Source organism: Balaenoptera borealis (genome assembly GCF_965194805.1).
Source record: "Balaenoptera borealis genome assembly, chromosome: 6".
NCBI classification, from domain to species: domain Eukaryota; kingdom Metazoa; phylum Chordata; class Mammalia; order Artiodactyla; family Balaenopteridae; genus Balaenoptera; species Balaenoptera borealis.
Genome location: NC_138863.1, coordinates 18,527,985 through 18,554,299, shown reverse-complemented (window position 1 = coordinate 18,554,299; position 26,315 = coordinate 18,527,985). Strand labels below are relative to the sequence as shown.

At 57.0% G+C, this 26,315-nt stretch overlaps 2 protein-coding genes across 2 annotated transcripts; both read right to left on the bottom strand.

The window, feature by feature from the left end:
- Positions 1-4,761: 4,761 nt before the first annotated feature.
- FEV (FEV transcription factor, ETS family member) lies at positions 4,762-8,725 on the bottom strand (the record flags this gene model as incomplete). Its single annotated transcript, XM_082397279.1, has 3 exons — positions 4,762-5,850; positions 7,857-7,931; positions 8,674-8,725. 3 exons carry the CDS (start codon positions 8,723-8,725, stop codon positions 5,261-5,263), a joined length of 717 nt encoding a protein of 238 aa, XP_082253405.1. The 3' UTR covers positions 4,762-5,260.
- A 632-nt stretch (positions 8,726-9,357) lies between these two features.
- Positions 9,358-26,304, bottom strand: CRYBA2 (crystallin beta A2). The gene is made up of 5 exons (XM_082396605.1): positions 26,072-26,304; positions 16,357-16,521; positions 15,446-15,587; positions 14,164-14,306; positions 9,358-13,683 (listed from the first exon to the last, which is right to left on the bottom strand). Exons 2-5 carry the CDS (start codon positions 16,515-16,517, stop codon positions 13,536-13,538), a joined length of 594 nt encoding a protein of 197 aa, XP_082252731.1. The 5' UTR covers positions 16,518-16,521; positions 26,072-26,304; the 3' UTR covers positions 9,358-13,535.
- Between the last annotated feature and the right edge of the window lie 11 nt (positions 26,305-26,315).

The window sequence follows — 26,315 nt, the reverse complement described above, 5'->3', positions numbered from 1 at the left end:
ACTGGCCTAGAAAAGTAGATGTAGCCACTCAAGATCCTTCCCAGGACACGTGGAGGGCATCTGATTGGGACTGGAGGGGAAGAGGCAGGTGCTTGCTTTGTTTGGGGTTGTCTTATTTGTTTGTCTAATGATAGAAAACACTGATATGTGTACAAAGGTACTTATATAATCATGTATTCTTTCAACCCTATGAGGTAGGTTCTGTTATTATCATATCCATTTTATGGATGGAGTAATTGAGGCACAAAGAAGTAAAGTAAATTGCTTGAGGTCACACAGCTAGTAAGTAACAGAGCCAGTACTTGAACCTGGGATGTCCAGCCCCAGAGCCCTTGCACTTAACCATCATGCCTTTTGTTTACAAAGAAAGGAAAGGAGGAAATAGCAAAGAAGATCCAGTAGGACAGAATTTTCAGAAATAGAAAAAGTCACAGTCAATGGGACATTGGGCCACTTGCCTCAAGACCCACCATCCCAGGAAAGAGGAGGGTCAGGGGAAAATCTTGCTGACCAAACTGATGTAGGAATTGCCACCAAAGTCATGTTGTAGTCAGACGTTCAGCCACACCCTAGAGTACAGTGATCTACTCAAAGCTTGTAGGAACACAGTTAGGAAAGTGAAGGCTTGCAAAAGACAGTGGGGCAACAGAACAGTCTGATTTTTTTTTTTTTTTAATCAGACAGAGGCACTAACTAACTAAAGACATTCGTAAGACAAGTCGTCAATATGTCCATTGTAACCTATCATTTTCTGCTATGACTAGACAATTAGATGGAGTACATCTGCGACGGGTAGGCTGCAGGTCACATCCACATGAAGAAGCTTTCCAGGAAGGCCCAGTGGGAGGGGATCTGGTGTGATGGGTGAGGACTTGAGCTCTGGGGTCACAGGCTGAACCAGTCACTTAAATTCTCCAAGCCTCAGTTTCCTCATCTGAAAGTGGAGGTAACCATCCCCACCTGGCAAGGTGTGGCCAAGTCAAAGGAGAGACCACAGGTAAAACATTAGCATAGGGCACAGCCTGGCACAGAGTCAGGTTCAATGAATGGTAGGGCACATTTTTATTATCAGCAGGTCTACTTGATGTGAATTATAAAAAAAGGTTGAGGAACAAGCTGAAGTTAAGTGCATTTCAAAGACACATTGAAGGGAAAATGAAGGCCAGAAAAGCAGAAGGCTCTGAGAAAAGTACATCACAGTAATGCATTTTGATGCCTGTCTATGGTCACATGGGCTAATGTATGAGAAAGTGCTTTGTAAGCCTCGGTGCCCTAGGTGATGTCATTGCTCTGTGGCTGTGCAGGTCTATGGCAGTGTGTGGGCATGGATGTCCTCACACAGCATGCTACTTGGACTTCTGATTCCATCTGCAAGTGATGGCAACTGGAGCTTGGTCACAAGGAGCACACGTTACTGGAGGACACACGGGTCTGTGTAATCCCGGGAGGGCGGGGGAGTGATCCTACAAACACGGTGACCAAGGCCACTTGGGACAATGGAGAAACCACTCCGAGCACTGGGAAAAGGCCTGGTGAGGAACCAGAAGGCACAGGTCCTAGAACAAGCCCTGAGACTTTGGCCAAGTTTTTTTTAACATCTTGGGCTTTGGTTTACTCAACCTCCAAGTGGATAAAGCAATCCCTGCCCTACCTTCCTCCATGACCCTGGAGGGGATCAATAAAACAATGGATGTGAAAGTGTTTTGTAAACTCTGTAGTGCAAGCACGTGGCAGGGGGTGGGGAAGTGAGCCATATTTTCACCAATGACATGAGTGAAGAGATAGAGAACAGGCTCAGACCTTCAGGGAATGAGAGAGGGGCTGGACCCTGGATTGGGAGAGAGAAACAATGGTGGGATCAATATCTTGGAGAGCCAAGGACCAAGAGGTTAAGGGTCAATGAGGACAGGCCTGGATCATAGGAAGCTGAGTGTGGTAAGAGTGTGGCTTCATCAGGGTTTGGGTGGAGTAGAGTCAACCCAAGACCACGGTAAATGGAATCCCAGAAGAATTATCTGAAGGTTAAATAGCAAGTCAGTTGACAATCTGGGACCAGAACTCAGGTTTTCCAATGCCCAGTCCTATATATCAGCTTCCCAAATTGGCTCTTTGTGCAGGAAAGAACAGAGGGGCAAGGTGAGCTTTAAGGATGTGATATCACAGGTAAGAAGACGCCCTAATCTAACAACACCTCCCCCAGCTTCCCAACGATGTCTAAATCCCTCCTTTACCAACTCACTCACAGGACTTCAAGAGTCTCAAGGTTGAAGTCACCTAGTACACCTCCCCTCTCAACCTCCAAGGAAGGGTCTGCTGAACACTCCAGTGACAAAGCACTCCTCATCATGGTCCAGAGCAGAAGGTTCTTCATTAGATCAGGTTGACATATTTGTCTCACTGTAGTTTTCTACCATGTCTCCCAGTACACACATCCAGGTGCTCTGCCACAGGACATCTCTTTGAATAATTGAGGACAGCTCCCATGCCTCTTTCCCCACTATGACTTTCCAGACCACATCTCCCATGGTTGGTTTTCCAGCATTGTTCCTCTTCACTTCCTGGGTCCACTATTCTGTCTGTTCTCCGTTTGGTCTTCTCCTGAAAGTGTTATCTAACACTGTGTACAATATGCTGGGGGCACAATCATTATAGCAAGTGGATCATTTCCTTCATCCTAGGGTGCCATAGCTGCATCAACGTGTCCTCAGATCACAATGGTTTTTTCTGCATTTACCATACAGGCTCCTGTGTAACATTGTGTTAACTAAGACACCACTAATTTACACATAGGCTCTACAGAGCACCACCCTTGCATGTCTCACACTCTGGCCTTTAGAGATCTAAGTACAGGACCTCACACTTCTTGCCAGGAAATTTCACCTTTTTACATTCAACCCACAATTCTTAGCAGCCCAGATCTTTCAGGAACCTGGTTCTGTCTCCCCAGTGCATTCTTTCTCCCTCCCAGCTTCTGCCCCCTGCAAAGAGGCCCTTTGCCTCTCCCTCTAAGTTCCTGAGGCCCTCACCAGGCTGGATTCCTCCCCTGGCCGTCTGCTCCTTGGAATACATGATCCCACCTTCTTACCCCATGAGGTCTAGAGAGCATAACAACGGCATGGACCATGCTGATACCAGAATGTTAAGGGACTAAAGCAGGGTACCATTCAATTCCAAAGGGCACAGAGAACAAGGAGATTAAGACAAAGCATTATAAATAGTGGCCTTTGTGTAATGAGACTGTAGGTGACTTTTCCCCATGTTTCATTACATGCTTAATTCAGCTAATATTTCATGGAGCCCTTATTGTGTATTTTCCAAATTTTCTATGCTGAGTGTGTTATTTGGAAAACCAGAAAAAAATAAAGTGAAGATGAAATGAAAAGAAATAAAGACTCTTTCCCTAGGTGGACCTCGATGATTTCACTCCCTTTGGGAAAGGGCATTCAGACCCTCCCTGCAGTTAGTTGTCCTGCCTTCCCCCTGCATTTTCCCTTCCGGCCCATGGGGCACAGGGAAGTCTCCTCAACTGCCTTGTGCGAACCCAGGCACTCTCCCACCAACTAGCGAGGAACCTTTGGTCCAGGAAGAGATATGGCCCCTGGGAAAGAAACACTAGGACCATGGAGAAGGGGGAGCAATGGGCTTGCCTTGGTGTGCAGCTCAAAGTTCTGGCTATCACTTCAGATACCTCCCCCGTGTTGTTTCTGCCTAAAGGAACGCGTTCAAGGCAGTTTTCCAGCCAACAGGTTTTGTAAAAGGCTCGGAGAAAGCATAAGAGCCATGGCCCCCGATGGGCACAGTATTCAAAGGGCCTCAGGTGGTGAGGAAAATGGCCCTGCCAGGAGGATGACCCACTTGACCCACTTCCCAGACTTCTCGAGGCCGGACCTGGGGTGCAGGGCTAGGGTTCCCCCCTTTCGCCCCTCCTCTCTGAAAGCCAAGTTTGGCCTGAAGTGTCGGGTTCTCAGTTTAGCTGCAAAACCTGGCTCTGGCTTACCCTCCTGAGACCAGCAGAGGGCGCGCGCCACCCGCGAGAAGGAGGTTGCAGCCGCAAGCCCGGAGGGGAGCGGCAGGCGCAGAAGGGGAGAGTCCCTCCTCCTGAAAACGAGGAGGCAGATCCAGAGAAAAGATAGCGCTGGAGATAAGGGGACGGGGTGGGGGTGGGGGCGTTTGTGAGTGGGAGTGAGAGAGAAAGTCTGAGTGAAGGTAGGATGGGGAGGAGAGGAGAGGTGGGGAAGGGGATGAAATGGAGGGACGGAGGAAAGATTGAGATGGTGTGAAGATGAGACAAGGCGGGGTGGAGGTTGGGAGGAGGTGAGGAACTTGAGTAAGGATGGGTGAGATGGGGGAAGGTGGCATGCCGCTGCGCGTTGGGAGGGAAGTTGGGATGGGGTAGGGTGAAGGGGCAAGTGGAAGGCCGGATGAGGCAGGCTGGGCTCGACTGCCAGGTAGGAGGGGCGCTGCAGCAGGAACCCACGCACTAGAGGCTCCGCGCTCCCCTCCAGCAGCACCCAAACCTGCCTGCCCTCATTCTCTCGAGCTTTTCCTTGGCAGGCCTTTCTGCTCAGGACTGAGCTGGGCGTCTCACTACCTTCCCCCCCCCACCCCACCAAGGTTCTGGTACAGCTAAGAACAGAGAGAAGAGGCAGTGGGGAGCTTGGGAGCTTTAATAGGTCTGGAAGGGAATAGAAACACAAGGCAGTCCTGTGGGAGGTTGGGAGCGGGAGGAAGGGGGCCCGGAAGCTACCTAGAAGCGTCAAGGGAGACGCGGCCCTTACCAAGCCCGCTGAGGTGCCAGGGGAGGAGAAGGTGGACTCTGCTGGGCCTCGGCCATACTGGAATCGGGGCAGCTCCGTGGGGGACAAAAAAAAGAGAGAGAGAGAGAAAATTTGGAATAAGAGAGGGGTCATAATGGAGGGGCTTCCAGGAGCCAGAGGGAAGTACAGATGGAGGGGAGGAAAAATCAGTTGAGACCCGAGAACCCCTTTCAGGGATCTGAGGTCTAGAAGAAGGTTAGAGGAAATGCGGGCACAGTCACCCTCCCTCGGGGGTTGCGGGATGAGGCGGGGGGCAAATCCGGCGTTAAAGGAAGATTGAGGCGACTTCAGGCCCCTTCCCCCGGGGCTGGGTGCAGCGGGCGGAGTAAAATCTGAGGTTGAAGGAACGGCGGCGGAGGCGCCGGCCCCTCTCCGGGAGGTGGATGGGATTGAGCGAGGCTCTGGGCGTCTGGGAGAGGCCACGGGGCATCCGGCCGCCCCGTCTAGTGGTAATGGCCCCCCAGGTGCGAGGCGGCGGCCACCGCGCCGAAGGGCCCGGACGGGGGCTGCAACCCGGGGCTGGGGTAGAGCGCGGCGGTGGCGGCGGCGGCGGCGGCGGGGCCCGGGCCCGGCCAGTAGGAGAAGCCGGCGGGCGCGACGCCGGCCGAGGCGGCCATGAGGTTGAGTTTGGAGAGGCCGGGGAAGGGCAGTGGGGCCAGGCTGGGCGGCAGCTTGTAGAGCGCGCCGTCCTGGGCGGCGGCGGCCGCGGCGGCGGCGGCGGCGGCCGCGGCGTGAGCGTGCGCGGGGGGCGGCTGGCAGGCCTGCGCCAGGCCCTGGAAGTCGAAGCGGTAGGCGTAGCGCTTGCCGTGCACCTTGCTCATGATGTTCTTGTCGTAGTAGTAGCGCAGCGCGCGGCTCAGCTTGTCGTAGTTCATGTTGGGCTTGCTCTTGCGCTCGCCCCAGCGCCGCGCCACCTCGTCTGGGTCCGTGAGCTTGAACTCTCCGTGGCCACCCTCCCACGCGATGCAGCCGGCGTTCGCGCGGTCAGCCAGCAGCTCCAGCAGAAACTGCCACAGCTGGATCTGGCCGCTGCCTGTGGGGAAGGAGGGCAGTCAGACACCGGCGGGATGAGGGAGTCTAGCGGCGGGGGAAGAGGTGAGGTGGGAGACGACCTCCCCCGCCCCGAGTCGGGGGTGGGGACCGATGTCAGGGAGGAAAAGGGCACGTCCAGCTGTGTAACTGGGCACAGCTCGAGCGGCTGGCCAGGGAGGGACTGATCAGCAAAGCCGTCCGTAGCCAATACCGCGCTTTTGCACAATGGAAACGAGTCTCCCACTAAGGAGGACGCAACCCCGCGGGCGCACAGCTTTGTGAGAATTGGGGGGAGAAGGGGAAGCATCACCTCCTTCGTGTAGAGGTAGAGGCGCTCCAAGGCACAGGGCTTTCGGAGGTGAGCAAAGGCGGGATATCAGCCCTTCGGCTGAGTGCCCTTACTTGGTGCAGAGCCTGCACAACCGCACAGGGTAGCCTACATAGGTGGTTAGACTGCCACATCCCAGCTGGACCACGTCCAGAGATCCAGAGGGAAGAAGCAGGCCTGCAGCAGGATCACCCCAGCCACCGGACAAGGCATACAGTTGGACCCCCTGCCCGAGGTGGAGACGAGGTGGTGGCTGGCTTCCTCGAGGTACCACATCAGACAAGAATGGGCACAGTGGCTCCCTAAGCGTGAGAGGAATGGCAGCCTCTGAAGTCTCCCCACCCTTGCCAGCGTCTGGTGCTGGGGCTACTCCGGTTCGGCCTCTTTTTTCGAAACAGGCGGGATTCCCAGGGTACCAAGGTGTCATAGTTCCCTGGGGGCGTGATGCGCCGCTCTGAGAAGAGGAGAGGAGACCGGGAAGCCTCTCTGCTTGGCTCCCTGCCTCCTCCCATCGTTGGCCAATCTCCAGACTCTTCTGCCCCGTCTGGATTTGGGGGGTTGCTAAAAACGGCCAGGAGGCTTTCCCGGGTAAGTGGGTAGTGAGAGAGAACTCCTGCTTCTCTGTCTTGGAGCCTCAATCAGACAGTTGGAGAAAAATCTTGATAGCATTACCCGCCCTCTTCCCCCCCCCCCAACACTCTTTCAGAATAAAAGGGATTTTCCTCGAAACTGTCTGATTGTTTTAAATTGAGCCTGCTGAAAGTCTCTTCTTTTTTCAACAGCTCGCTCAGAACCCAGATGCTGCCCTCCACCATCATTTTGATCCCAGTCCCTCCACACCAGCCCGGTGAGGAGCTGCCTGGCCTCCAGGTCAGGAGCATTGAATTTTAGGGTCAGAAGCAAGGGAAGATTTGGGTAAAAATGTGCATCTGGTATGAGGGACGTAGAGGCTTGGAAACTCATTCCTGTTGGGTGTTGTGTTCCCTTTTGGATAAAGCAGTTGCCAACCTTGTTTTTCTGGTTACGGTAACTTGGTGAGATCTAGGGTACCGACTGGGTGGGGACCTGTGGGGAGGCTTGACCTGGAAGGCCAGCCAGGTTCGGCCGCCAACATGGCAAAACCGAGGATAATTTAGCCACTGGCAGAGAGCGGGTGACCAACCTGGGAATCAACTGCAACGGCCCAGAGGATTTGGCTCACAGAGCCTGGCATGGGCCAGTGGGGCAGGTGGGTGCTGGCCCTGGTGCTAGTGGTGACTCGGCCTGGAGTGGCCAGAGAATAATTCTCCGGGTCACCTTGCTGGGCGGTGCCGATGCCTTGGGCTCCCGCTGCCAGTAGGGAAATGACACCAAGCACCTCAGCCCCAGCCCCACAGCAGGAAAAACATTCCCAGCTGAAAAGGGGGTGGGGGCAAGATCTTCGTCTGCCCTGGCCTTCGAGTTCAACCCTGGGTCTCAGAAGGTGCAGGAGCCACAGGCCAAATGAATGTTCCCCACACACTCCCCCCCCCCGAGCCTCCCCACAATCATGCCCCGACCCTCTGCTTCCCAAAGCCCAGCATTGCATATCGCTCCCACCCTCTGTTCAGGTGGCAGTGGTGCCTGTCTGTATGCGGTGGGTACCCCGGACCCGATCCACTGTCTTCGCCTCCGCCCGTCCACCCCGCCGGCCAGCTCACCTTTTTGTACCGCGGGGCTCAGCGGCCCCCATCCCGGGCTCTTTCCTTCCTTGAAGAGACCGTCTCCGACGGGATCTGTGGCAGCAGGAGAAAACAATCAGGCGGATCCAGGCGGAGGTTGCCGACTTTACCGAAAGGGCCCCGGGCCAAGGCTCAAGGGGGAAGAGGGGGGTGCCTTGGTTCCCCGGCGCGAGGCTGGGGGCCCGATCCGTCCGGCTCCTCCTCCCGGAGCCCGGCCCGGGCGCGCGCCGCGCGGAGCCCCTCCATAACGCCCAAGTCAGGAAACGCGTCCAGGAAAAAGGAAATCCGCTTTCTGAACGGGCCGGCGGGAGCCTTATAAAGCCGAGCGGGGTTTGCGCCAGCGAGCCGGAGCGCGCAGAGCCCACCGGAGAGGAGAGGGCGCCTGGAAAGCTGGGCTGGTGGGAACGCTCGGAGCACGGAGGTGAGGAGCCACGAGGGCGCACGGGAGACTCCCGGCTGACCACAACCTCCCAACACTGCACGCGCACTGAGTCCCCTGCCACACTGTAGACCTCTGCTCCCCCTGCCAGGCTCTTTCAGCCCCTGAGCAGGCGCTCTTGGCTTCCCAGGCTCCCAATCTGCTCACTTCAGGTCCTCTAAACCTCACACTAAACCCCCAAAGCGCTCCATCTGCCTTTAAGGTCTCCCAATGCCCTAGATTGCTCAGTTCTCCCAGCGATCCGATTCTCTGGACAGCGCCCCTTTCCCTTGGACCGCAGTATCCCCTTCCCAAGCCCCAGCCCAGACTTCCCGCCCCGGGTCCTGGTGCCTCCAGCCCCCGGCTGGTCCCTGGTACCTGGCAGGTACATGTTGATCAGCAGGGGCTGGGAGGCGCCGCTCTGTCTCATCGCCGCCAGGGCCTGGGCGGTGGGAGGTGGGGGTGGGGGGGTGGGAGAGGGGGATCGCGTCAGGCTTTGCGCTCCGGGGCACCGATCCCCGCCCGAGGCGACAGCGGGTGACAGGGAGAAGGCGCTGGGTCCAGCAAGGCCTGGCGGGAGGGGGCTGCCCGGGTGTGGCGGGGGATGGAGGGGTCCTGGAGCGATGCTCCCAGCTACCAGGCTGCTCGGAACCCTCCGGGCCCCCGCGCGGGCAGGGGCCGCAATTTCCGTTTTAATTAAAGAGCTGCAGCCTCGGGCCCCCCGGACCCCGCCCCCGCCCCTCTTATCGCCCCATCGCAATAAAGTCTCCGACTTGCCGCGCGGCAGCCAAGCGCACCCGGCAGCCCCCCGCACCTCGCAACCCGGGAGACGCGCGGGGGATGGGCCTAGGCCTCGCGCTCTGACAGGGGTCAGGAGCCCATTTCTTTTCCGCCTCCCTGACTCTGAGCAAACAGGAATGGGGCGGGGTACCCGGCCCCACCTCGGACCCCCGGGGCCACAACGGGGTGGGGGCTCCCTCCTTCTCACCCATTTCCCCCCCCCACCTCACCGCTCCACTCTCCTCCCCTCCCCCACCCCACCCCCACCCGGGTTCCCGTCTCCAGGCTGCGTTATCTGCATCTTCACTTTTAAATTTCCGCTTCCCTCCCTCTCTTCTGTCGCTGCGCTCCCGGTCGGCAGCCGTTGCTCCCTTTATCTACCCCCCTTCCTCCATCCCCGCTACTCCTCCCTCCTCCTCTCCCACTCTCTGCTCTTCCCTGGAGACCCGATCTCCTTCCCTGTCTCCCTCTTGTTTTCCCCGGTTTCCTGTCTTTCCGGGGCTCCCAGGCCTCTGGGCCAGCGCTGGGGCGTCTCCCGCACAACTTTTAGTGGCTTGCCCTTCCTCCCCCTTTCTAGGTCTCTCCTTCTTCCATCTAGTCCCTCCTCCTCCCATCTCCCCTTCTGTCTCCTCTCTACCTCTCCATCCCATCTCTCTCTTTCCCTTCCTTTTCTCATTCGTTTGTTCTCACTAATTTGTGGCAAATGGTAGGCTCGTGACCCCCCTTCCACCCCCCCCCCAACCATTTCTCTTCTATCTTTCCCCATCCCTTGTCATCCCAGCTTACCATCTACCCTCACAACTATTCCCATCCTGATTATCCCAGAACTAGGCTGCAGTTGGCACCTTGCTCTAGTAGGAATAGAGGAGTTAAAACAGGTGCACCGTACAAGGTCCCAAACCCAGGGGGAGTGGAAGTAAGCACACTCCAAGAAAGGGGCAAAGAGGGGTATTAGCAAAGCTGATGTGGTTCCCAGGTGGCCTGGAGTCTCTGGGTACCTGTGGGGCTTCCTGGCTCTGGAGGGGCACACTAAGGAGGGATGCTGGCTGAAGATGAGTCTCTGGGACAGGAGCCCACCTGCAGTCATGCAGCACCTGGTGACTCTGGTCAGAATTGGTAATCTCAAGGCCTTTCTCTCCCACTGCTTGACTTCAGGAGGTGAGGAGACCTGGGACTTCAGGGCACTTGGATGGAAGCGGGCAGGTTTTCTGCAGGATTCCTCGTCCTGGGTTGCCTGACTGAGGGTGGCTGGGAAGTCCAGCTGGGGGAGGGGTTTCTGTGGGGCCCCTTGCATTCTTCACTTGCTGTAACTCCTGGGGTGTTCCTCCTTGCTGGTGGAGGGTACAAAAATCAGAGGAACCAAGGAGGAGTGTGGGAGGTGAGTCTAGGGGAAAATGGAGGGGCTCCCAGCTGAGCCACTGGGATCTCCCTCTCAGAGGAGCTCCAGTTTCTTCAGGATCCCCTTAGGATCCTAAAGGGACAGGCGTGGAGGTTTCAGGATGTGGAGGTGGAATCTGGTGGGGGAAAGATGAGAGGTTGGGATGCTCCCTGGGGACAAAACTCAGGGCTTTGAGGGAGCAGAGGGTCTTGAGGGTCCGGCCGAGGTCTCACACCCTCTCCTTCATGCTTTCTTGTCACGTCCCCAGATAGAAAATGAGGAACAGGAGGCCAGAGTTGCAAGAGTGGGGAGGCAGCAAGTTTCACCCACTAATGCTCTGAGTGGAAGGCTGAGGCAGAAGGGAGAGGCGCTTAGGGTGGGCGTCTATCCGGACATCCCAGCTCCGAGCTGATGAAGGTTCAACAGCTCAGGCTCTGCCCCCACCACTGCCTCACTGAGGACTCAGGGACTGAGGGGTAGGTGGGCTCTGGAAAGAGTTTGTGAGGGAGTGAGGGGCATACCACTACCTCACCTGGATCTTGGCTGCACCACTGGAAAGGAGATAACCTCCTGCGTCCCCTTTGGCCTTTGGCTGAGTGCAGCCAATGAGCAAGTCCAGGCAGCTTCCCTGCCATCCTCCTCCCACCTGGCTGGGTGTGAGCCCCACCGTGTTCTGCAGACCATCAGCCTGCCCAGAATAGAAGGAGGGTAGGAAGGTGAAAACACTCAGGCCCAGCCTGGCCTCTGCGCACCCCTTCCTTATTTGCTGATGTGGGGAGCAGAGCTGGACCCGTGGGTCTAAGAAAACCTAGAAGATCCATGCTGGCAAAGGCTGCAACAAATATTAGCTCCCCCAACTCCTTCACTGTACAGGTAAGGACACTGATACCTAGAGACAGGGCGTGCCCTGGTCAGGGTCACACTGCCAGTTCCTGAAGGCATCTTGCTGGGTGGTCCTAGTAACCATGGACCTTCCTGGAGGGAGGGCAGCTCAGCTGATGGTAGATACCAGATCTCCCTTTGCTCACTGCCTGCCCCCAATACAGGCAGTGTGGAGATGGGCTGCTGGGCTCTGAGGCCAGTTTGTCTGGGTCTGGGTTCAACTCCAGATCCCCTATTTCCTAGTTGCGTGGCTTTTGGGGAAGCTACATAACCTCTGTACTTTAGTCTCTTCATCTGTAAAATGGGGATTATAGTACCAACCATACAGAATTATTAGGCTTATATAACACATGCTGAGTGCTCAGACAAAGCTGCATATATTTAGCTGTTGTTACTATTACCATGCCCCCAAGGGGACAGTTAGGAGCCTGTGACCACGCAGGAACCCCAGGCTCCTCTGGAGCCTACAAAGATTTGGGGCTCTGCTGAGGCCTGAGGCTTTTGGCCACAGCTCAGGTCAGCCTCCAGTTAACAGCTTGGATTTGGGGTCTGGAGCCCTGTGTTCAGGTCCTGGCTTTGTCACCAATTAAGTGGATGGCCTCATCAAGCCTTCTCCCTCTCAGAGGACCTCCAGTTTCTTCATTGGTGAAATGGATGAAGAATGGAAGCTATTAGGAGGATCAAATGTGACAGGGGCGATGGACTTTAGAACCCATCTAGGTATAAAGCAGAATTCATACCCCACCTAGAACTCTGTCCTTGGTCCCCTGACCCAACCCTGAGATCCATGGGGAGAGTCAGGGAAGGGAGGTCCAATGGTAACTGCCCTAGTGCTTGTCTGAACCACAAGCATTTTCAGGGAGTTCTCCTTGAATCCTCACAACAACCCTGTGACAGAGACAAGGCAGGACTCAATAGCCCCAGTTTACAGGTGAGGGAATTGAGGCTGGGGGAATGCTATGTGAATGGGTCCCAGGTGTTCTGACTTCTGGTCCAGGACTCTTCCCAAGGGAGCAGATGCCTGACTGTGCACAGCTGGGCCCCTGGGAAGTGCCCAGGTCCAAATCTGACTTTTCTCCAACATCGCTTTGTCTCCCCTGGGCTGGGGCAATGATCTGGGCCACCCCTCCCCATGGATAGGTCCACCAGGGGCTTGAAAACTCAAGCATCCCTGAGGGACAAGATGAAGGGCCTCCCAAGGGCCTTGAAGGCCCTGCCTATGTGGGTGAGATTATCATAAACTGAGCCAAAGAGGGAGCTGGAAAGAAGCCACTTTGGTGCCACAGACTCTGATGGCTGCTGCCGCACTCAACCCCACCATGGCTGTGGGCTTCTACCACCTGCCCCAGAACCCAGGCTCACTGTGGTCAGTGGCTCAGGGGTGGCCTCTCCAGCTCACTAGTCCTCTGAAGAGTGGGGAGGAAGAGGAAGAATGAAGAGGGAATTGTTTGAGACATCTGAGAGGCAAGGTATGCAAATGCTTTGTACAATAAATGCTGGAGCTCAATACCACGAGGGATTGTTATTCAAAGGGTCTAGGGCTTGGCTCAGAGAGAGGACATCTCCCCTAGGAGGCAGTGGGACCTCCCAGCAATTATCCCTCTCACACCCTTGCTCCTCTATAAGGCGGAGATTCTACAAAGCTGGGAAATGGGTGCAAGCTTCCCTTAGGCTGGATAGGGAGCCAGGGTGAAGATAAAGGCTGGAAAAGGTAGGGGTGGGGGTTAGAGAGGAACCCAGCAGGGCTCCTGCACAGAGTTAAGGAGGTCCTGCCCCAAATGATGGTGCCTGGCCCAGGGGGTGTGTGAACGTTGAAATTCAGCTATGAGCCCTGCCGTGGAGCTATGTGCGCCCAAACCAGAGGATGGCAAAGGAACTATCTGGGCTAGCGGTACCCCTGGTCCAAGCTGATAGGCCTTTACCAAGGAGAGGTGTGGGGCTGGTTGCATTTAACAGGATCCCCAGGATTCTTACCAGCATTTTCATCTCAGACCCATCAGCCACATACATCCTAAGCCAGTGTATGCTCCATACTCAAGGGTCCTGGAGCCAGAGGGGAGGGGAGGGTTGGCAGAGAAGGACCCTCAGAAGGATAAGGATGGAGATTGCAAAGCAAGACACCAAAAAGGAGGCAAGAGGGGCAGGCAGGTTCAGGAGCCTTTATTGAGGGTCCTCAGGGGAGGCGCCGGGGCTGTGGAGCTTAGTGCTGGACTCTCCGAATGGACTGCAGCTGCCCGGTGTGGGCCTGCGTGCCGAATTCACTGTAGTTACGGAACTCCCCGCTGTGGCGGTCCTGCTCCAGTACATACTGGTAGCCCCGGTAGCCTGGGTACTGGTAGGCCACCCACCTAGGCCAGAGAAGGCACAGGGGTGGTAAGTAGGCTCTGCCCCCACCCCCACCGATGTCCTCCATGGCTGGTCCTCCTTTCTCAGCTCCCAAACCCCAGCTCCAAAACCATGGCTTTGGTTTTCCCTACATGGATCTCTCCCTGCCCTGTCCACTGCTCCAGGTCTTCCTAACACCTTCTTCATCTTGTCTCCTATTCCCACCCTCCATTGCCCCCTCACCCATGTTTTCAATCCCTTCCTCTACCCCACGTTGCCCCCCTGACTCATTCTCCTATTACCTGCCCCATCCCTCCCAGTCTGTCTCCACCATCTCACTTCCCCTTGCCTCTCAGTCTCCCATGACCTCACTCCCCCTGTCCCCTAGCCCCCAGTGTCTCTCTTTACGGTGTCTCTTAGCACCCGCATCACTTTTCCCCACCCTCCTCCCTGGTCCCCACTGCCTCCCTCCTCTTCTTCCCTGTTCCAGTCCCAGGACTCACGCTCCAGAGCTGACTTTGAGGGAACCCACATCCTTGCTGGCCCAGCCCATGGAAGGCAGGGATGGGTAGTCATCATTGAGTTCAAACTTGCAGCCCTGGAAGTTTTCCCCCTCAAACAGTGTCACACGGCTGTCGCTGTGGTTCTGAGGCACAAGAAGGTAGGGGTGGACAGGTCAGGCCCTCCAAAGAGGATACATTCTCAGCCCGACTCCCCCAACACTCTGCCCAGCATAAGCTGTAAAGACACAGGGTCCATAAACACACCCAGAGTTCACTCCATCAGCTCCATATCAGTCTGGGAAGCTGGGATGCTCAGAGGTCCCCAGCCTGGTCCCTTCTATGGCTTTGGATTGAGGTGGTGAGACTGAGGGGGTTGTTCCCAGAGACACTTCCAGGTCAGGGATAGAGAGCATCTTTTGACATGGACATGTTTTGCAGGAGGAAAATCAGAGGTCCTGAGAGAAATCTGGTCAACTAAACAAGACAGCTTCCCTAAGGAAGCATTGACTATCAATCCCCTGCCCAGCACCCTGGACATAGCTTCTCATAGGGTAGGACCCAGAGAAGGGTGGAGAGCAAAGTCAGAACGTACAGGCCGGGGCATCAGTGTTTGTTGAGTCTGGGCTCCCATTGCCCCAGGGCCTTACCCCTGCAGGGCTCCTTGGCCTCCTGGGATGGAGAAACTGGGCTGAGGCAGCTTTCTGTCTTCCACCACACAGCCCCAGGCCTCACCAGTAGGGTAGATAAATCAGCAGAAATGGGAATTGAGATCCTCCCCTCCAGTGTATTTGATTCATTTCCAACCCTTGCCCCCCAAACATACACACAGAGACTAACCCCTCCTCAGCCTTGATCCCTGATTGAGTTCTATTCTCATGTTAACCTTTGTGACCAGGGTCAAATCACTTTGCCCTCTGAGCCCCATTTCCACACTTATGTATGAGGTTAAGGGCAGTCACCCCACCTCACAGTGCTGTGTGACAACAGAAGCGCTCGCTGACACGTGCGGACGTGTGGACGACTGGGTGTGAGGAACTGGGCTCAAGACTGGCACGGTCTCGGGGCTGTCCGTGGTGCTGATTTCCGATGCCTGGCTTAGGCCCACGTTCCAAAATTTCTGAGACCTCTCTGGTTCTGGGAAGTAATGCCACTCCCACCCATCTAGGAGTTGTGTTTACACCCCCCATACAGTGAGTGGATGGTCTTTCCAGGTGCCGTGGTGGGGCCAGGGCCTGGAGCTAGGAGCTGGGATGCAGAGGAGGAGGGGGAGGGCTGTGCTCACCGCACAGAGCACTGGCCGGAAGGACAGCAGCTGGTCGCTGTGGTGGCCGCCACTGCCGCTCCAGGCACTCCAGCGAGGATAGTCACCCTTCTCCAGAATGAACTGCTGTCCCTGGAAGTCGGGGTACTCGAAGGCCACCCAACTGGGGAAAGATAATGGAAGCTTCGAGGCATCTGCCCCAGCCTCATTCATTCCTCCCCCTCCCCCTTGCTTGCTACAAAACCGATCTTTGTCTCCACCCAAGGCCTTTCCCCTACCACACCCATCACAAGGCAACCCAGCCCCTGTAGAGGCTAAAGACCCTAAGCCGGCTGCTATCTGGGGTTTGAGGGGTCCAGGCTTCCAGCTCAGGGCCCCCAGGCTGGAAGGAATTTTCCAGTCTACGAAGATCACCCGACCAAGCACTCCTACCGCAAGGATTTTGGCCCCTGCAAAGGTAGGTGTAGGAACCCCCCTAACCTGCGGTAGCAACCTGTGATAGCAACAAACTGCAATAGCTCAGGGGCCTCAGCTTTCTTGAGGGTCCCAGTCTCTAGGAGACCAGGGTGGGGCGAGCGGAAGGGATTTGGCTTCTTTTGCTAAACGAAGCTTAGAGCCATCTAATTTTGGAAGGGACAGAATTACACTGGGAACCCCTTCAGGGTTCAGGCTGGCCCCACGGAGTGCCGCAAAGGGTCGCTTCTCGCCTTTATCCCTTTAGCTCACACGAGGATACAGTCTTTCTCATGATTTGTTTTGGGGCAGGTGGGGAGTTTTGAGGAAGCTTAGGTATGTTCCATGTTGCTGGGTCTCTCTCAGGCAGGGCTTACATACAGTCTGGGGAATGGAGGACTGGGAGCCAGTCTCGGAGCTTGCGCCAGGGGAGCCTGGCGCCCCGCAACCCAGCCCAACCGCGCCGGGGCATCACTCACGCGCCATTTTCCACCTTGACCGAGCGCACCCGGCGCAGGCCTACGCGCTCGCCGATGTTGGCGCAGTCACTCAGCAGCCGGCAGCGGCGGCCCTGGAAGTCCTCCTCATCCCAAAGCGTGAGGCTGGCGGGCGCTGGGCCCTGCGCGGGGGCGCTGCTCATGCCGCTGCAGACAGGGACGGGACCAAGCGCTCAGCGTCTCGAGAGCCCACTCCCCGCCCAGGCCCGCCCAACCCCGATGGGAGGTGAAGGACCGCGGGCTGGACCCTGGCTGCTAGCGGCTTTTCCCCGTCTCGCCCTCCCCCGGCCGAAGAGACCCCGCCCCAGCACCGAGTATTCACCGGGTGGGTGAGCGCGGTACTGACGGAAGCGGAGAGGCTGCGCGCGAGCTGGGCGTGCGGGGCTTTATACCAGGCCTCGCCCCCTCTCCGCACCCTCTCCCGCTGGGGTGGGGGGGGGGAGCTGAGTCAGCGGGCAAGCTGCGGTCAGCTCTGGTGTCCCCGGGGGAGCCGCGGCCTTTCCCGCAACCGCTGACCTGGCCCCAGCCCTCGGGGATTACAATAGAAAGTGCTGAGACACATGTCCGGCGCTCGCCACAGCCGAGGCTGACTCCGCTTTTTCTTTTTGGGGGGCCTGAGCCAGGCCGAGACCTTCAGGGATAGAGGTACCAGGCCACCCGGTGGCCACCCCGCTAAAACCGCGCTTTCCTGGCTCGAGATGCGGAAGTTCTTCCCAGCGTCTAAACTCCTTTTCTTTAGAGGTCGAGGCCTCTCTTTGGGGCGACGCTAGGGAGGAAGTAGACAAGGTTCCCCATAAGAGACTTTCCTCACGACCCTCAGCCCTCTTTTCCCTGGACGGTGGGCCATCGCGGCCCGTTTCTTGCCAAGATCGAGTCCCCAGACCCGGTGCTGAGCTCCCGAAGTTTTCTTGCGCAGAGGTGCTGAGAAGAGGCGATGACCAGGACTCGCCGCAAGGCGGCGCTGAGTGCAGGAAATGTAAACGTCCCAAGGGAAGGCACGGATTTGCAAAGCGTTCAGGGAGTGGCTCGCTACTGCAAGTAGGAAGAACATCTCAACTTCAGCGCGGCCGGAACCGTGGCGCTCCCAGCCACCAGACAAAGCTCCCAGTTTTGGGGCCTCCGGCCACGACGTCAGCCTGAGATCTAGCAGCTGATTATTGAGCGCCTAGTTCGGGCCAGACCCTCTACTCAGAGCTTTTACGTGCGTGATCTCAGCTAATTGTAGCACCGACCAGTTGAGGCAGGCGGTGTTATTGCCTTGCATTTCACAGATGATCCTGCGGCCCAGAAGGGTACCGGAACGCAGTCGGGGAGGTGTCACAGCTGAGAAGCGGCCCAGCTGAGGTGTGAACCTGGGTTTCTGTTTTGACTGTAGGTCTTAGGCTCTTACCCCCAATCCCACTGCCTTGTACGGTGGGGGGAGAGGGGAAGGTAGGGTGTGGGGAGGGAGAAATTTAGGGGGAAAGGTTTGGGGGCCCAGGGAAGTTCTAGGGAGGAAATTTCCTCACAACGTGCAACAGAATTTCCTAGCCATCATGGCTGTCAAGGAGACACAAAGGCTTCTGGCAAAATTGTGAGTGTTCCTTAATGGAGGGGGTATTCCAGCAGAAGCGGAGGGGTGAGTAAGAAGGAAACTAATATTTTGTTGTTCCCATGAACCAAGTGCTTCTCTTATAAACTCAACAGTCCAAAGTGGTAGGTTTTGGTGAACAGATGTGGAAATTGAGGCTTGGGAGGTACAGGGCCTTTTCCAAATCCACATGGCTAGCTAGTGTCAGAGCAAGATTAGAATTTAGACCTTTTGACTCCAAAGCCGGTGCTGTTGCCACCCAACCTCCTGTGACTAAAAGGGCTCACAGGCCAGATGCAGCTGCCCCAAATCCGGAAGTCTAGTTATGCTGGCTTCTATGCTTTCTCCCAACTGCCAAGCTCACTCCAGCCTCAGAGCCTTTGCATTTGTTGCTCCTGTTACCTGGAGCGTCTTAGTCACAAGATCTTGGCATGCTGGCTCCTCTTTTACCACCTGGGTGATGCTGTTCCTGGCATTTACTGTCCACCACATCACCCTATTTTCTTTATAGCATTTATTACTCTGTAAAGTTGTCTTTTTCATCTTTTGTGTATGGCTGTACTGAGTGTTTCCTTTTGTACTAGACTGTAAGCTCCATTTAAAGGGGCAGGGGCTGTGTCAGTCTCATTTTCAGTTGTTATCCTCCAACCTAGCACAGTACTGGACACATAGTAGGTGCTCAATAAAACTTCTGGAATGAATGAGTGAACAGGGTGGTCAGGTTGGGCCAGATGTCCATGGGGGAAGGGATGTAGAGGAAATTCTCCAGTGAGAGTGGGGGGGGTGACGGTTTGCACATCCCACCGACCTCCCCACCCCTGAACAGGCACTGGGGGAATTTGGAGTCTCCCTTGAGTCTCTCTTTTCACTGGTGAGTAATTGCTGTCAAGGATCACAACGTGTGTGAAGGTGAATGCCAAAAGTACAAGGCCCTATAACATAGAGAGTAAAGCCCAGTTTGGAGGTTTTAAGTCAGAGCAGGGACAGCCACAACCAGGTTTGACTGCTGATGTGGTCAGAACCATGCGCAGTCCCGACTCCCTATGCTAGAGGGGGTTTGGACACATAGGGTATAATTTTCCCCAAACCCAAAAAGGGGAAATTCAAGCTATCGAGGGAGGCAAGAAACAGTCCTGAGCTGTTCGTGACCCGGCAGTTTGTCTCGGTTTCACAAGTTAGGGCTATCGCAGCGGCGAGAAGTGAGGGACCGAATCTCTTCCCTTCCTTCTCTCTTCCTCCCCCATCTCTATCCAGCAATTCTGTATACGGCCACCAGGGGGGGCGCGCGGGCCGCTCTGGGTAGAACGCCGGAGAGGTGGGGACGGGGGGCGGGGAAAGGAAGGGGGAGTTGATCTGAGGCTGAGGTCGGGAGGGGCGCCGGTGGCGAATGCGTCAGGCTGTGCGTCTGCGCTGGTCAGTGACGCGGGCGCCGAGTCTAGTCCCGAGGGTGCGGGGGTGGCTGTCAGAGGGTGGACGCTGTATTTTCGGGAGCTGGGGCTGGGAGGGCAGTTTCCGTGTTGGTGGGACCACCGTATTCCACAGGAGTGTGTGTGTGTGTGTGTGTGTGTGTGTGTGTGTGTGTGTGTGTGTGTTGTGAAGTAGAACAGCCATCGCTCCTCTCCTAGTCCTATATTCTGATCTTGGCTCTGCACTAAGTAGCTGTGTGGCACTAACTAGCTTCTCCCCTCCTCTGACTCAGTTCCCTCATCGGGAAAATGGTGTGTAGGTCCCACTGCCAGCACAGGATAGTCCATGGCTTTCAGTCTAGCTCTCTCAGAAATGGGCACACCCACCGACACTGCCAATAGCCAGTTGCCCAGATCTCTAGACTCTCTCAGGCTCCCCACATCCTTCCAGACCCCTCCCTGGCTCTGGGCCTCATAATCATCAAGAAAGGGAAGAATGAGCCACTGAGGGGAAGGGGCTGTCAGGCAGCCCTTACTGGTGTGCTAGAATGGGGCTCTGGGATCCCTGCCCCTTTTCTGTACTATGGACCCCCTTCTGGCCTCCTTTCTCTACCAGGCTGGTCCACCTCCAGCCCCCCTTCCATTCCCCAGCAGCTGGTCCTGTTTGTTTTCCCAGATCAGTTGTGCTCAGAGCTTCCTGAAGGATGGATGCACAGGTGGCTTTGTTTGCCCTCTCAGCACCCTCACCCCTACCTCCTCCACATCCACAGCCTCAGCCTCTGGGCATGGGGAAGGGGGAGGAGTTAGACAAAAAAACAAGTGTCCCCAGGTCTACACATCCAAGAGACCTCACTCAAGATCTTGTAGGGTATCTCTTTACCCGAAGAGAACTCCCCACCCCCACCCTGTCCAGTCCTTCATCTCATATAGGGACCTTTGGTCCCACTTAAGAATCCTCAGGACCCACCCCCCATGATTCTGCCAAAGCACCCATCCCATAAGGCACACTAAGATCCCACAGAGAAGCCCTCAGACTCAGTCCTGTGTTCTCAGTGAGGCCCTGTATCCCGCTCAGATCTCCATCCCATATGGGGAAATGTAGATCTGACAAAGAAACCCTTAAACCCAATCCTGGACTCTCATCCAGGTCTCCATCCCAGGTAGAATCCCCAGAGAAGTGACGTCTCCCTCATATAGGACCCCATCCCTCGAACAGCCCGACTTCACAGTACTGATGGACAGCTTAGAGGGTCCCAGTGGTCAAAGTCCTCTCCTCAAGTCGGCCTGCTCCCACCCCTTTCCCTCATTTCACTGGGAAATCAGCCAGGGCTTTGGTGACTGAAGATGCAAATTCTGTGAATGTGGTGCCTTCCCCCACCCTGTACCATCACCAGCCCCTCCTTTGCAGCCCTGCTCCTCCACTCCCCACCCCCACCCCAGCTCGGGAGCCAGGAACAGCAGTGAGCACCTTCCCTGGGGCTGTGAGGTCTGGTCTCCTGGGAGACAGAGATAACGCGGGTGAGAGACTAGCTCAGCTCAGGCTGGGTCCGACAGCTGGGGCTGAAAGAGGTGGGTCCTGACGGGGTGAGAGCCGCACCCACACAGACTCATTGTCCTGTCCCTCTATCAACAGAGCCCCTCTTCTCTGCCCCTCAGTGGGGATGGAGAACTGGCCCCCATCCAGGGAGATGGGAGGCAGCTTTCACCACCACCCACTCACCCAGGCACAAAGCCACAGGGCTTGCACAGGGCGGCAGGGAGAGGGCACACACGTGCACACGTTCACATGGACGGAACCCACATGCATCACATGTGAACAGTCTTCTTCTAGGATTCAGTAGACACCTCAATGGTCAAACTCATTTATGGGCAGATGTTTGTTCACTCACTTATTCCTTAAATATTTAATAAAATGTACTATGTGCCAGGCACTGTGGTGGGTGCCTTGTGTACTTTCATATGCACACAGCCCACTCCACGGTTGCCTAGAGAAGATCATCTCAGTCACCCACTCAAGATCATACAGACACTGAAGGGTTAAGAGTGTGGGCTCTGGAGTCACACTGCTGCCTGGGTTAAAATCCAAGCTCCACTGCTTATAAGTTGGATGAACTTGTACTCTACTACTCAGATTTTCCCCCTGAAAAATGGGAATGATAGTCTTTAAAACTGTTGTAAAGATTTAAGTGCATGTAAAACCCAGAACTAGCCTGCAGTAGGCATCAAATAAATGTTCGCTGTTACTGTTGTGGTTATAACTGGCTTTGCTGCCTCGTTCTTCCTGTCCCCCTGGGGCTGGGCTGGGTTGTAGGGAGGAGTCGGGTAGCAGGCATAGCGGCATCCCCTGTCCCGAGAAGCCAGCCTAGCATTCAGGATGGGGAGCCTTCCTGCTTCACTCCATTAGAGCCGCTCTACTGATGAGCTCAGTTGGGGAGGGTCGGGGGGTATCCCAATTTCCTTTGTTTTTGTTCAAATCTCTGCTGTCTGGGTGGAACCAGAGACCTGACTTCTGGTCCCGGTGCTTTTCCTGGGTCCATATGTGGCCTTGGGCAGGTCATTCCCCATCTTGGGGCCACAGTTTTGTACCTGAAAACTAAGCTAACTGCTGATCCTGGAAGGGCCTCCCAGCCCTGACTCCTGTGATCCTGTGATGCCTCGGGAAGGCTCCCTTCCCTCCCCACCGAGCCTCTGCTTGCACCCCCACTCCCCACTTCCCACTTTTCTCACACACACCTGGCCTAGCCCGAATGAGGGGGTGAGTTGCCACTGTCGTCATGGGGACTAATCTCCGAGAAGGTCAGTGAGGCTCTGCTTCTGCCTTGGCTGGATTGGGTATTAGCGCCTGTGTGCAAACCCTCCCGCCCCCCGGTGCCTCCACTCCCAGGTCTCCACACTCTTACATAGACCCTGGGCAGCCTCCACACCCAGAAGTTCCACGGCTGGGCCAGAATCAGCAGGTGGGTAGTGGGGCCAGGGCAGCTGCCACAGCTGTCTGTCCAGCTGTGGCCAAGAGAGAAAGCGGGAGAGATGGAGTCAGATCCATGTCCCTCACTACTCACGTGGCCTGAGCTTTGTCCCTCTTCACCTTCTGCCCTTTAATGGGGAGACGTGGGTCTCCCAAGTTAGGGGTATCACCTCTACTTCCAGCCCTGGCTCACGTTTGCAGGTCACATAGAAGCCAGCTCTTTCTCCTTTGTTGTGGGTAATTTCCCCATCCCGACGTGGGGTGGGATGGAGGCTGTTTTTACATAGCCTCCCCCTTCCCCTGCCCACACTGTCTCTTCCATCCTTGGTTACCCTGACCTCTGACCCAACGTCTTCAAATCCCATCTCTCTGGAGTGTACATCCCTTGTTATCTCACATTGCCTCTGTGTATCTCTGGTCTCTCTCTAGCTCTCACTTTCACAATCTGGGGTTGGGGGGGCGGTGTCTGCAGCCTGTGTGGACCCTGAAATCTTCCACACCCTCTGGGCTGCACCCTCTGTCTGTCCCTCTGTGCTTCTGCTTGGATTCTCCACCCTCTTGCTCATCCTTCTCCCCTCTCCATTTCTCATGGGCAGTTTGCTGGTCCCCCTATGGCCAGCCACACTCCAACTGCTCTTTCCCTTTTTCCGCTTCCTCCATTACCTGTCCCCTCCCCCGCTCAGGGTGCTGACAGGGATGACAGGAAGCAGGCTCCGGCTTTGAGCAGGGAGGGGGAGGGGGTGGGGGCCGCCTCGAACACCAGCTGCTGAACACCCCCCTCCCCAAGCCCTGCACCTGCAGGGCTGCCTGGCGCCTGGAGACTCCGCCCCTGGCCAGGCAGGGGAGGATGGACCTGGAGGAGAGGCCAGATCCCCAGCCAGGTCCAGGAAATGCGGGTCTGAGGGATGGGGGAGGTGGAGGTCTGGGGAAATTGCCGCCCCCACCAGCGGGGGAAGAGGCAGTGGCTCTCTGTCACAAGGGCAGACCCCAGCCCACTGGTGGCCTCATTCTTCTCACCCCCGCCCCCAGGACTGCTGTGTGTGTGTGTGTGTGTGTGTGTGTGTGTGTGTGTGTGTGTGCGCGTGTTGGGGGGTGGTCATTCCAAGGGGAGACCTCTTTGTTGTGCAGCCCCAGAATCTGGAATCCTAGCGAGAAGGGGAGTGCTCTAGCCACCTTCCATGATTGGGGGAGGGGAGAGGAGGCCCTCAAAGACACAGGGAAGATGTGCCAGCACCAGGGCCAGGCAAATCAATCAGTGCCAGGCTGGGCCCAGGACAGAAGCCTGGTCAGGGAGGCCAGGATAGGGGCTGCGCACACCCAGCCTGGGGCCCATGGACTTCCCCTCACCCTCATGCCCCAGGCTGCTGCACGTAGATCCAGCCTGCAGTCCGCCCTCTCCCCAGACCTGCCTGGGATCTGTCAGAGCCATCTCATCCCCTCCCCCTCCCTTTCTCTGTGCCAAGGACTCAGCAGATCCTGTGGAGCCTGCGGGTAGTTGGGTGAGGGGTGGCAGTGAAGTGGGGGGAAAGTGGAGAGGGAAAGCCAGCACCCCCAGGAACATCCAAATTGGAGTCAGAAGGGAACAGTGACTCCTGACCCTCATTCCCATCTCCCTGGGGACTGCCTTGGCCTGGGTGTGTGGGGTACAGTCCCTCCCCATAATGCTTCCTCACCCTTAGGGGAAACTGGGCTCCTTACTGCTGTCCAAGGAGCCCTCCTTCCACCCCTGACCTACAACTGGCCCTTCCCTCTGGGGCTGGCTCAGCATCACCATCAGTTTTGGGAGGTGGAATGGAGTACACCTGGAATCACAGGGCAGAGACTCAACTGGGAGCTCAGACTGACCCCAGGCCTCAGTTCTAGGCTCTCCAAGCAGGAGGCCAGGGGTCTAGGGCAATCTTCATCCTCCTCCCCCATGTCAGATTTTAACACTTTGAGTCACTGAAAAGGGGGGTGGTCTGTCCTAGGTTTGGGTTGTGGCTAATGACCCATGGACTCCCACCTAATCTGAGGGCCACTCAGACCTACCCCACCTCCAGCTGACTGAAACAAGAGGCCCTGGGATTATGAAGTTTGGGAAAGGCAGTGAGCTGCAGTGCCTGGGAACCCCATCAGGCAAGGGCTACCGGACCCCATGTTTGTCCTTTTCTATCAGTCTGTCTATCTTGAACATGGGAAGACTGAAGGATGGGTCAAGGAGATGGCAGGGAGTGAACCCTCAGGATGTCAGCCAAAGATATGTGGAGGAGCTGGACTTGATCCATTGTGATTCTAGCTCCCCCCACCCAGATTTTCCACACCTCATAGCTGTTGTTCCAACCCCTTGAGAGCCTCAAACTTCCCAAGTCAGGGGCCTCAAAAGTATTGCTAAAAGCCCAGAAACTAGGACATGGGGACTGGTGGGCCCCATGCGGGAGGCCAGACCAACCCCCCTCATTGCGCAAATGGGGGATGGGGGTTGGAGGAAAGCCCGAGGAGAGGCCATGAAATGACTTGCCCAAGGCCACAGAAGTCGCTGGGACAGAGCCGGACTAGAAGCAGGGTTTTCACCTCCGGAAGGGCTCCTGACCAGGCCCACAGCCCCCCATGCCACCCGGTGGAGCCTGCTCGGCCGGCCCGTATTATCCGGAATCGAGCCGGGCAGCCCAGGAGTTGCGGGCAGGACCAGGCAGGGCGGGCGGGGCCGGATGGGAGCCGGATCTCCCCGGGGAGCGGCGCACAGCCTCTCCGACCCTTATGGCGGCGGCGGCGGCGACAGGTGCTTGCGTGGCGATCGGGCCGGGCCCCCGGGCGGGTGCTGAGAGGCCGCCCCTGCCTCACGCGAGCCGAACGAACAAAACGCTCAGGTCCGGTTTGTGCGAGGGGCTCGTCGCGGGGCGGGAGCGGAGGGCCCGGGGCCAGGCTGTGGCCCTCGGTGGTCTCCTGGTCCTGGTCTTCGGCGGGCGCAGTGCGGCACAGCACTCCGCTAGCTGCCGCCCTCACCTGCGCGCGTCTGCGGCTGACACGTCGGCGGCCGCAGTGGCCACTACAGGTGCGCACCTGGCCCGCCCCTCCCTTCCTGGCAACCCTCTACCCGGCCGGGCCCTGCCTGGCTTGGTCCCCAGCGCACGCCCCGGAGCTTGTGCCGGAGCCCCGGCTCAGCGCGCTTTATACGGCCTACTCAGTCCCCGCCCCTAGACACACACACACACACACACACACACACACACACACACACACACACACACTCACACCTGTCCGGGCGCCCGTTTGCTCGGGGCAAATATTGACTCAGAGGAGGCGGAGCGCCCCTCTCCCCGCCCCCGCCTAGGCTTTGGGGCCGGAGCTCCTCCGAGGCCTTGGCGGTGGCGGTGGAGGGGGGGTGTCGGGGACCTGGGCGCCTCTGGAACAACACCAGATGTCACTTTTCCACCCACCTGCCTCGGGGAGAGGGGGGGAGGAGCCGAGGACAGAGGCTGCCAGGCGGAGGTTAGGGGGAACCGGAGGTGGGTATCCTAGGGAAAGTGGGACATCCCCTGGTCTGGGGATTCAGATTCACGATGGGAGTCGTTTAGTAGGGACTGTGGCCCGCTGTCTAGCGATGATCTCCACCCGCACCCCAGCGTCTAGTTCTTGGCCCTCCGCGAAGTGCCTCGATTTCCCTTCCTTCCCAACCTCAGCAGAGTCCCGGGAGCCCGGCAGATGCTGAGAAAAAGCTAGAGGTGGAAGGGCCGAGCCTCAGAGCAAGAGCGGCGGGGAAAGGGTAGGGGTGGCGACCTTGCTCCGCGGCCACCTGCTGCGCAGACCAGGCCTGGCGCTCGGCTCCTGTCCACCCGTCTCTGCTGGGGCAAAGGCCAGCCAGGCCCCGCCCGAAGCGCCCTCCACTGGCCAGACCAGGTCCAGCGCCTGGCAGCGAGCAGCAAGAACTCTTGCCCAGCTACCGAGTGGAGTGGAGAGGCGCAACCTCCCAGCCCCTAAGTCTCCAATGAGTCTAGGCGGTCCACCTTGGCCGCTTCCACCA

What these genes read in the sequence shown, in the direction of transcription:
- CRYBA2 (XM_082396605.1), bottom strand. Translation starts at nt 16,517, where the DNA reads ATGAGCAGCGCCCCCGCGCAGGGCCCAGCGCCCGCCAGCCTCACGCTT. An exon ending in GTCAAGGTGGAAAATGGCGC is followed by an intron (nt 15,588 to 16,356) that starts GTGAGTGATGCC and finishes ATCTTTCCCCAG; the next exon opens with TTGGGTGGCCTTCGAGTACC. An exon ending in TCCGGCCAGTGCTCTGTGCG is followed by an intron (nt 14,307 to 15,445) that starts GTGAGCACAGCC and finishes CTTGTGCCTCAG; the next exon opens with AACCACAGCGACAGCCGTGT.